This window comes from Anarrhichthys ocellatus, unplaced genomic scaffold (genome assembly GCF_004355925.1).
Source record: "Anarrhichthys ocellatus isolate YVR2014 unplaced genomic scaffold, GSC_Weel_1.0 scaffold188, whole genome shotgun sequence".
Classification (NCBI taxonomy): Eukaryota; Metazoa; Chordata; class Actinopteri; order Perciformes; family Anarhichadidae; genus Anarrhichthys; species Anarrhichthys ocellatus.
Genome location: NW_022280218.1, coordinates 53,052 through 63,660, shown reverse-complemented (window position 1 = coordinate 63,660; position 10,609 = coordinate 53,052). Strand labels below are relative to the sequence as shown.

At 41.5% G+C, this 10,609-nt stretch overlaps 1 protein-coding gene across 1 annotated transcript in view; it reads right to left on the bottom strand.

The window, feature by feature from the left end:
- Positions 1 to 9,998, bottom strand: part of LOC116400654 (ectonucleotide pyrophosphatase/phosphodiesterase family member 2) — a 32,299-nt gene extending 22,301 nt beyond the window's left edge. Inside the window, exons 1-7 of the mRNA XM_031878583.1 lie at positions 9,893 to 9,998; positions 9,038 to 9,143; positions 4,131 to 4,286; positions 1,873 to 1,998; positions 1,076 to 1,136; positions 828 to 925; positions 591 to 670 (exon numbers count right to left, since the gene is read on the bottom strand). Coding sequence (XP_031734443.1) covers positions 591 to 670; positions 828 to 925; positions 1,076 to 1,136; positions 1,873 to 1,998; positions 4,131 to 4,286; positions 9,038 to 9,143; positions 9,893 to 9,910 — 645 coding nt within the window. The 5' untranslated portion in view covers positions 9,911 to 9,998. The remainder of the gene's footprint in view (positions 1 to 590; positions 671 to 827; positions 926 to 1,075; positions 1,137 to 1,872; positions 1,999 to 4,130; positions 4,287 to 9,037; positions 9,144 to 9,892) is intronic.
- Positions 9,999 to 10,609: the final 611 nt, after the last annotated feature.

The window sequence follows — 10,609 nt, the reverse complement described above, 5'->3', positions numbered from 1 at the left end:
GCTGTCAGGTCACGCTGACACGTTAAGCTTGTTACATAACGTTATGGAAGAAAGTGTTACGTTATTATTTGAACACAAGCCGTGATCTTTTTTCTTATCATAACCAAGTAGTGTTGCAGCCTAAATCTAACCGATCATGTCACAACATTAACCACGTGATACGAAACAAATTTTTGGTTTCGAAACGTTGACAGTCAACATCTCCGGTGGTTTGCAGAAACATTCAATACCAGCATTTGTTTGCCGACTAGGTTGGCTATAGTTACTTTGAACTTAATACGAACGTTAGCATGCTGTACTTACTTATGTTACCAATACTAGATATCACAGCTACAATACTGTATCAACCACCTGAAGAAGTAAGTACTTCTGAAATGTCACAATTACTGCATTAGAACTGTGAACATTAGCAAACATGGTAACTTATATTTAGCTAGCCTCAGCTTTACTTTGAGCGTAACGCTAATGCTAGCAGACCATTTTAAGATGCAGCTGAGATTAATGCCTGTAATCACTGAAGGCAAATGATTTTTTATCACAACAACAACAGACAACCTGATTGTTGACAGCAACATGCAGCTGTGCCATACCGTAGCCAGGGAGTAGAGGTTGGGGAATGTTTTTGAGGGGTAAACAGGCCTCATGTATGGAGCATGGGTTCCACATGTTCCTGAAAGGGAAAACAGAGCAAAGGAAACCCCGATATTAGCACAAAGACACCCATCAATAGAACCAAATCAGTTATTAATCATCTGTAAATGCTCATGGCTTCATAAATCACCACAACAACACAGTCTTCCCCCTTACAGCTACTATCCAGGTCTTACTCAGTTTCTCGATGTTGGGGATGACTGTGTTTCCTCTCTTCACATAAGAAGCTCTAAATCCATCCACTGACAGCATGATGAGTGGCGGGCGCACAAACCTGCACATATCAGAAGAAGATCAAAATGCTGATATAGGAAATCAAATGTGGTCACCCTAGTTCAATCTTGAGCAAATCCTTTAGTTATGCGGCATATACGTATATAAACACATTTATTTGATGTCCTTCACTGCTCAGATGTAAACGTACCCAGCAGGACATTCAGATGTCTTGATCTCCTCACACTCGTCCTTCAGCCATGACGTGTCCCCTAAAATAACATGATCAGAGGAGGTACTGAGAGATAGAATGGTGTATGCACAACGCAAGCTGAACGTAGCAAATAAAAAAAGTACTGAATTTGTATTATAGAAAAGTCTTTAAATATATTCCTCATATACACGCAGTAGGTCAGTGGTCAGACTTTTCAAACCATATTTTGGAAACATGGCAGTACAGTTAAAACTTTTTCTAACTGTACAGACAGAAGAACACTTTTCTGACTGTTTTGTTTTTCATTGCTGTGTGTGTGTGTGTGTGTGTGTGTGTGTGTGTGTGTGTGTGTGTGTGTGTGTCTGAGCGGATTGGCAGTGAGGACCAACAGAGCATAGCTCTTTGTCACTGCACAAATTCTACAAAACAGTCAAATGTTGATCTGATCCATTCCCTGTCTGAAGTCTTTCAGGTTTTTTTCTTTAATTAAACACCCAGGTTTAAGGGATCCGCTTACTGGAGAAAGCTGACATTCAGTTACTTAAATGCATTGGAAAACTTTAGCTGAGCAGGTAAAGACAGGCAGCACTTGTTCATTTTTGTATTGACAAAAAAACGACAAAAGCATTTCGCATCGTAACTGACTGAATTGGTTGTAAAGTTTTTAAGATGTACACTTTTTCTTGCGGGGATTTTTTTTAGGTCAAGATAAGACATATGTCCTGAAAAACCCCTGATCAATAAGCCTTCACATGCAAATCATTGTATGCAGTTTAATATTTCAAGTGGCAAACCTTTGCACAGTGTCCTGTAGTTGGTACAACAGTCTCCTCTGGCCAGACAGTCATCAGAGCAGTGGCAGGCATGTTGTTCGTTCCGAGTCTCCCCACACCGATCTTTGCTGCACTCGTAACCCCCCTCTGTGTACGGGAACGTGGAAGAATGTTCACATGACAACCAGCGGGGAGGAAAAACAGTAGATTCCAAAACCTTGTTGTGTGTACACACAACTAATCTGATCTATAGAGTAGCACTGAAACCACCAGCATTGAGAAGTGAAAGCCGATGTGGTTAATGTTGCCAGCGGTTTGGCTGCATAGCTTACAGCTCAGCACTCGGCCTTTTGGGACAAACACTGACAGCACTGCATGTGTTCTGGGCTAAGATGAGAACACCAGATGAGCGACGGAACTTGGGTATGTAGCATCATTTTCTGGCACAGGGAGGGTTACAGTGGCTGGGCAGTGGTAAGCCAGAGACCACCAGGCTGAAGGAGAGGGCATAAAATCAGACCACCAACACTGGGAGAAGAGGGGGGAAATGTTGACAGAGCTGAAGAGAGAAGGCAACACCTGAGAAACCAGTTCAGACCAAGGCTCATCTCCAGCTCGGACTGATGAATGATACAGCTGGACAATCAAGCTGAGACATGATGTCTCAGATATCTAATGACAACAATAATGCGAACCCACCAAGGTTTAAAAAACGAATGTAGATTTAAACTGATTAGAACAAACATTCTCTCGCTGAACGTTATTACTAATTCACTGTTAGCATTTTTCGAGACTAAATTGGGAAGATATTACAAGTTTAGATCTAAAATAATCAGAGTCTGGCTAAATGGCTCTGTAGCATGGCAACATACTGCAAAGTAACTGTAAAGTTTCATCATCAGAGCAAGTGGTGAAGGACACATTCGGATCACCAACCTGAATGAAGAATTCCAACATGTTATTCGAATAGCTTAGGAAAGTTCAATCGCTATGTGTCAATGTGAGCTACTCTCTCAAAGCCAGAAGCCAGATAAGTCAAGGCCTTCGAATATTTGGCAGTAGAACAATTCATACCAAACAGGCAGTGTTGCGAATTTGAGACAGTTGCAACCTTTATCAAGAATTGGTTTGAAAAGATTCGCACAGGGGACCGACTACCAGGGTCAGAGCGGCGTCTGGCAGTCTGTCTGAGGTCAGCTGTTGTATAGCCGGAGCTACTGTAAGCTACTTAATTAAGTTTCCTTGTAGCAAAATGTTTTAAATTCCCTCTGGTAAACAGTGGTGTATGTCGAGGGCTTTTATTGTGAAAGTGAAGAGTGGAAGGAGTGGATCTGGTCTGCTTTGCCTTTGTCAAGGTTGAAAGGAGCAATAAAGTTTATCGTCTTGGTTCGGACCACGGAGCCTCCGTGTTGTTGTACATTCTAGTGTACATTTTGAATACGTCCGTTTTACACAATTTGCCTGGTTGATGAAACTTGTTGCTTTAGCTTCACTTAATATATTTGCGTGAAAGTACTCATGACAGAAACAGTTTTAAAAAAGTATCAAAAGTAAAAGTACTCAATATAGAAAATGATGCATGTGTGTATGCGAGTAGGATTTCACAATTGTAGTTATTCCAGGAGAAGCAAATATATAATGTAATACTATTGGATATAATAGGATATCGATAGGGAATCTACAGATACTGAATATCAGGCCGATACTGACTTAAATAGCTGGATCTGTAATTGGTGATAACGGTGCCGATCTATTCAGTTCAGTTCTGTGTTTGAATGTTATATACATTAGATACTGGAATTTGAATTCCTGTTTAAGTTTTCACCAATTGGATGATGTGTGTTTTTCCTGCTACATTTATATAATTCTTCACTGATATATGAAGCATGTGTTATGTGTAACATGTCTGTTGACACAGTCACTATAAAGAGTCACTATGCTTTCACTCTCTCACACACAAACAGAAACAGCAGAGTCACAGCAACACATCGAAGTCGCATTACACGGCAAATGTTCCATTGTGTTGGAAAAAAAAATATGCCAGATGTCCGAGGATTTTCCTCCAGCCTCTCTGACCAGACCTGCACCACCAAGAGTCAGTCCCTTTACACTGATATCAAACACACTGCCAAGAATCTGGGAGTCATTTTCTTTCTTTGAAATCACGGCACAATGTCTGTTCTTGTCTTTTCCTGTCGCTCCTCTAAGACAGAGGGGATGAAAAAAAAAAAAGCTAGGTAGGAAGAAAAAAAACAAAGGAATCAGAAGACAAGCACTACCTGTCCTGAGGCACAGCTGATTGAAGTCAGAGCAGCAGCCGTTGTAGGTCTTGCACAGGTTGTCACAGCGGCAGTTTGGGGGCTCCAGGTCAACCAGCTCGAAACACCTGTTCCTGCAGGAGCCGGAGGTCGGCGCGTACTGAGACGCAGAGCGAGCTGACGGGGAGAAACACAGATTCAATGAGTGGGCACTTTGATGTTATTTGTGCTTTTTTTGTTCTGTAGTGTCTCCGAACACTGCTGAGTCACATCTAAAGACGGTTTGAACATCATTATGCACAAATGATTCCCAGCATCAGCAACTTCTGAGGTCTCGGGAGAGAGGATGTCGCATGTGTACAGATTGTAAAGCCCTCTGAAGCAAATTTATGATTTGTGACTTTGGGCTGTACAAAATAAGATTGAATTGAATAGAATTAAAGTGGACCGAAAAAGTTAAAAAACTTTACAGTATTAACAAATCCCTAGTATTTTGGTTCCTGTACAATGCTAAAATATATTTGATAATTCCTTCTGAACGCAGTAGTGTACAATTTATTAATTGTGTGTTCCCAGGTGCATGATTTAACTCTATCTGTATGATAATAAAGCCCTTTGTATGATGTATGGTCAATAATTCTAAATAGTTTTGAAGTGTTCTTTTTCTATGATAAGGAAATGGTGTGGATTCTGCCCTAGTCTATTGAGATGCTCTTTACAAGAAGTGGACGTATCCACCCCGACGTCACCCATTGGTTTGTGGACTGTGGGTTTAAAGTCACGTTTTTTTTTTGTGTTTTGCCCATCGCCATCTTGGCTTTTGATTTTATTATCTTGATATTTTTGCTGTAAGACAACTCCCAGATCAGACAATGCTGTGGTAGAGACCTGTCAATCACAAGGTAGCCCCACCCAAATCATCCCCTGCTTTATGGTCTGTTTGACTCTAAATGGACCATAATGTACTAAATGAACATCATGCTGTGTGGAAGAAGACTTGAAACTAGAGATTGAGACCATAAACTCATGTTTACAATGTTTACTGAGGTAATAAATAAAGTGAGAACTAGAGTAATTTTCTCATAGACTACCATATCATGGGACTTCTTTCAGAGGAGTCGCCCCCTGATGGCCATTAGAGAGAATGTAAGTTTAAGCCACTCCCACATTTGCTTCACTTTTCAGGACCAGATGTTGCCCGATGATTGGAATGAGTTGTTTTTCTTTGACCAAGATATCTTTGTGCATATGAAAGTGATTAGATGATAGTGAAGTCACTAGTAATTTTGCTATAATATCCCTAATTTCCTTACCGTGGGTATTTGCCTGTGTGTTTAGATATCAGTCTCAAAATGACACCCTTTATTTAGAAAGCTTAAGACACTTTCGCCGTGACTTTAAACCACAATCCCTGGTTTTGGTAAAGCCCCCACACAGCGGTGACCACAAATGTCACTGTCGTTCAACTCAACGCCTTTCACAGGTCCAAAACATTAACAGTGAACTGGGGGGACATTTTGGCATTTGGCCAGTGGGGGGGGGCTACAGCTAAATACGGCATATTGTCCAAAAAATGAATGAATGGCTGCACTGTTCAAATGCCTCTCAACCTGTACCGATCTGCAGTCAGAAATACTTTTGTCAAAAGCAACAAATGTGGTCAGAAAACTGAAAATGTATTTCATAATAACTGGTAATAACTGTGACAAAAGGTCTGTAAGCCATGTGCCAAACTCAATAATTACTAAACTTGAAATCCTCTCCTGGGACCCAAACTGGGGTAATTCTAACTCACTATGTGGACAGCTTTCCTCAGATACAATAACACTCTTGTCCACTGAGGTCCCAGAGGACGGTGGCCCCGGTGTGGAACTCAACCCGCATTGTGAGCACCCCCTGGCTTAACTGAAGACATCCTGGAGATCTGAGAGTGAGTGAACTTATTGCTACATTTCTAACAACATGCTCCTTGTCCACCCACTTGTGAAAAAAACAACCTCGCTCACAGGGAAAGTCAGGGGATGGCAACGGGGGTTATTCAACACGGCGTGTTTGTGTGTTCTTGTGTGGACATATGTATGTGTGTATGTGTGTGTGTGTGTGTCTGTTACTTTATGCAAGTACAAGTGCATATGTGCGCTATGTGAAGGAACCGAGGCGTTACACTTTAAATTATTTATGCTGCCCAGCTAGTTGGCACGGCAGTGTGAACTGGTGAGGGCTGCAGCATCAATATCCTCATGACAGTAAGACTCACTCCTGCTCTGTCGGAGCAAGTGAGGACCACAGGTCAAAGGTGAAAACCCTGGATGCCTTTTTGTCTAAGTCTACTAGAGCACATACAACATCCTCTTGGCTACATGAGTTCAAATTTGAACTTAAGTTCATGGTGAAACTAACATTATCAGCAGAATGTGTCAGTCCAGCGTGAGAGGACGAAGAAGTAGAGCTGACCAGAGTATGTGACGGTATAGGGTCCGTGGACGCTTTGATAGTTTGTTTATTGGATTAAATCCAAAGTCCAGCGTCTCGTATTTTTTGTTTTGTCCTCCCCGCCACGAGGAATCTACTTTGCCGGGCGGGCGGCAGGTCTGGTAGACGGACGTTCAGTTAACAGTTTGTCACAGTAGACAAAAAGATGGTTGAGGTCAATTATAGTCCAATGCCACAACAAATATATTTAAGATAACACGTTATTTTAAACGGCTCTCAGACGCTATCGATTTCTCGATTAAATTGACAGAGCTGAATTCCTCCACAAAGAATCACACAAAAGCTTTAAATCTGGTGTTTACCAGAGATGGGCTCAGAGGTTTCATGGAAATAAGTCATTCAGCGTGAAAACCATAAAAAATGCCTTATTGACTAAAGAAATCTTAGTCGACGAGGGGGCAGCACTAGTTAGTAGTTGGCTTTTTTTCTACTTCTTATTATTATAACTGATGATTGTAAATTATAATGTACAGACCAAGAAGTAGAGGTGAAATGTTGACCCCTATTTACTAATGTTCTTCTCATGCTTTAGTGAGGAACAAAACGAGGTCAGGCAGGTGTAAAATAACCAAAAAGCACAAATTGCGAGGTTGAAAGCTCTGAGAACAACTAGTGACTCGATTATTTCTTTAGGTGATCAAATGACTTTTCCCAAAGTCAACAATGAGCTTTCACATTCAATCTTCTTCACATTTTGAGTCGTCTTAAGTAGGAAGAGCACATGTGTCACAAATTACAACATGGGTCTGTTCTAGTCAAGCGTCCCAGTAAGAAATGAGGACAGAGTGGCAGTGGGCCAGCACGAACAACACCCGGACCCTGAACCTGAAGCAGCTAAATGGAATCCGGCCATCATGTCATTATTTACACCTGTGCTTTTTATCTACTCTTGAAATATCTGCTGTGTAAAAGGCTTATGTTCTCTGCTAAGAAAGGAAAAAAATGCAAAAATCTTGCAAAATATACAGCAATTAAATTCCAGAATGGCCACCGCTGCCTGCTGCTATGACAATCCAAGCAAACCTCTGCCTCCTGATGCCGACAGGGTTTGAGAATCTGAGGCAGAAAATGAGCTCCAATGCTCTCTTAATATTGACTCTAGGTAGAGCAACACAAACACTCTCTCTCTCTCCCCCTAAAGAAAACACATGGGCTGCCCAATCACAACCTCGCAGGGTCACAGTGATCCGTTGTAACCCCCCCCCCCCCCCAATATACTCTCCGCTCACTTATTTCATATGCGCTGGCAGACACTTCATATAGAAAACAACCCGGCAAACAAACTGAGCAGGAGACATTCCTCTGGAGCGGCTGATGTGGAAAGTGAGTTCTCATGTTAGGGGAGTGATCTCAGAGACGGCCCGTGTGGGTGGACGCGTGTCACTCCGGTTGATGTTGGACTGATTGCCCTTGAAGCTCACATAGGGTTCAAGATTTACTCTGCTTTAAAAAAGTTGTTTTCTGCATGTGTCTTGGGATTGGAGCGTGGCTTCAGGCATGTCCCATGAACACTTGGCCAAGATACATTAACGCGGCTCCAAAGTAAACTTCACATGGCCTGTGCCCAGCCACTTTGGCAGCTAAATTAAAGTGTGTGACTTCTTTTTTGCTGGGGTTTGCTTCACTGAGCACAGTTCTGAGGGGCTTTCACAGAGGCTCACTGCACCTCTGCATTGTTCTCATTCATTGACAGCAGATAACCACACAATACTTGCAGAGTGGTGGTGTGTGTGTGGGTGTGGGGGGGATTATTTTCATTATTGCCAAATCAATTCATTGTTCAATTGATCTTTTCAATTGACTGTCAGAAAATTTTGAAAATTGCCTTATTCTAGAGACTTCTTAGAGGGCCAATGTGACATCTTCAATTAGCTTGTTTTTGTCTAATTAAGCGTTAAAAACACAAAGACATTCCATTTGTTTTAAAAGCAGCAAAACCTCACATTTGTCTTTCGTGACAGGATATCCTTTGGTTTTTAACTGGTGGTTAGACAGAATAAAGCAAATTGAAGATGTCATCTTGATGGTTTTCTTCACTATTGCATCGACCAAATGATGAATCGATAAGTCAAAAGAAAAAATGAATCAAAAATGAAAATAATCTTTATTTTTAAAGAACCCAAAGGGTCACAAGATGACACTAAATTCTGCTTATTTTTCACATTTCTTCTCTAATCTTTTCTTTTTGTGAAGTTACATCTCTTCAGGACTCTATAAATGATTACAATGTTAGAGTCTGTGTTACTTTATGAATACCTGGAGGGAAGGAAACACTCTTTTCGCTGGAATTATATCACACCAAGAGTCAGACAGAACAGCCACCCTGAGGGTGGGAGTGCCTTTTTTTTTTTTTTTTTAAGGCCACCTCAGTTTGGGGTCGAGCAGTTCACAAGATGTTATCTATGTTTCCCAGGAACAAGGTCAGCGGTACTCACACTCTGATCTGGTGGAAGTCCCGTCCTCTCCCGAGCGTCTGGGCCGGTCGTAGACAAATCCCAGACACACGTCGGTGCCACACAGGACTGACAGGATCCAAACAAACTGAGACAACACAATTTATATTTATATTACTGCTGCATATAATCAAAGGTCATGAGATCTATTCTTCATTAGAGAGTCACTGACAAAAACAACTTCTTATGAGAGCACTTTACATTATTCTTATCCAAAGCCTGTCAGGTCTTGCTGGTTATTTATAAGCAATGCTACAATTTGTTGTATTTTTGGTTGGCTTTACATTTGGTGCGATTATTGCAAAATAATCTTAAATGTGTTGCCTTTCTATCCTAGCTTGCTATATTAAAATAAATAAACAGTCAAGAGTTGGCTAAGCCTGTGGAGCACTTCCAAAATGAATCCTGAACTTCACGGTTTCAAAAGTTTGTTCGGCATTCAAATAAAAAAGTGTGGACAGAAAACAGATCTATAGAGCTCTGCCTTTCTTAGCACTAGTCTAACACAGGCTATGCTGTAACTGCAATTTCTCGATGACCTGTCAAGACTGGTCATCAGAGTGAATAGGGACCACCCGCATCCGCACAACTATCGCCTTTGATCTTTTAGATCTACAATTGCTTTGCAAATGCTTCGCAGCAGGAAGGGAAGAGGCGAGATGGGGGGTATTCTGGAGAAAAGAAAGCTTAGAAAACTAGTTGAACGCCCTTGAATGAATTACGCAAACTAACACACGGGTTAAATGCGTAATTGCGCACGGATTTACGTCTTTTGCGACGTCTAAAACTCTTAAGTGCCCTGCAGCTAAAACTTGCAAACGCGGACTCTTACCGTACCAGTTTCTGAAGCAACATGTTCCTCCGCCGGGCCGAGCGTAGTCCTGTGCTGTAGGTCGGAGAGTGAGTGATGCTGACTCCGGAGCCGAGAGGACCACCGGAGAGGAGAACCGCTGAAGGGGACAGGAGGGAGACGGAGGGGAGGTGACTGAAAGGAGCGCACCGGATTCTTATTGGTGTTGGGTTGGAGGAGGGCTTTTATCTCGGCTGGGATTCAGATGTTACAGGATGAGGACAACAATAAAATATGGGGGGGGGGGGCAGTATATAGTTTGGGTCAGTAGCAGAGCTCATCAAAAACGGATTGTGTTCGTGTGGTACGTCAAAGGATTGCGGGTCGAATTGGGACAAAGAGTCGCTTGACTCAAAAATAACAATATGCGCAAACGTACAACCACGTGTGTGTAGCAGCTCTCCGCCTAAATTATGACCTAATGAATGTCGTTATCCCGGTATTATCAATCCTCACAAACCCCAAGATTGATTGATGTGGGTTATTTAAGAGGAACACATTTATTTGCATCAATTCAATAATTCCTTTACAAAAATATGAAAGAATAATGATAGTACATCTATAAAGACCAAACAATACACACAGAGGTTGATTGTCCTTCTGTTGAGTTTATTTTTTCTTTAATGGGCTTTTTCATTCTGTATCATACATATACATATATACATATATATACATATATACATATATATACATATATATATATA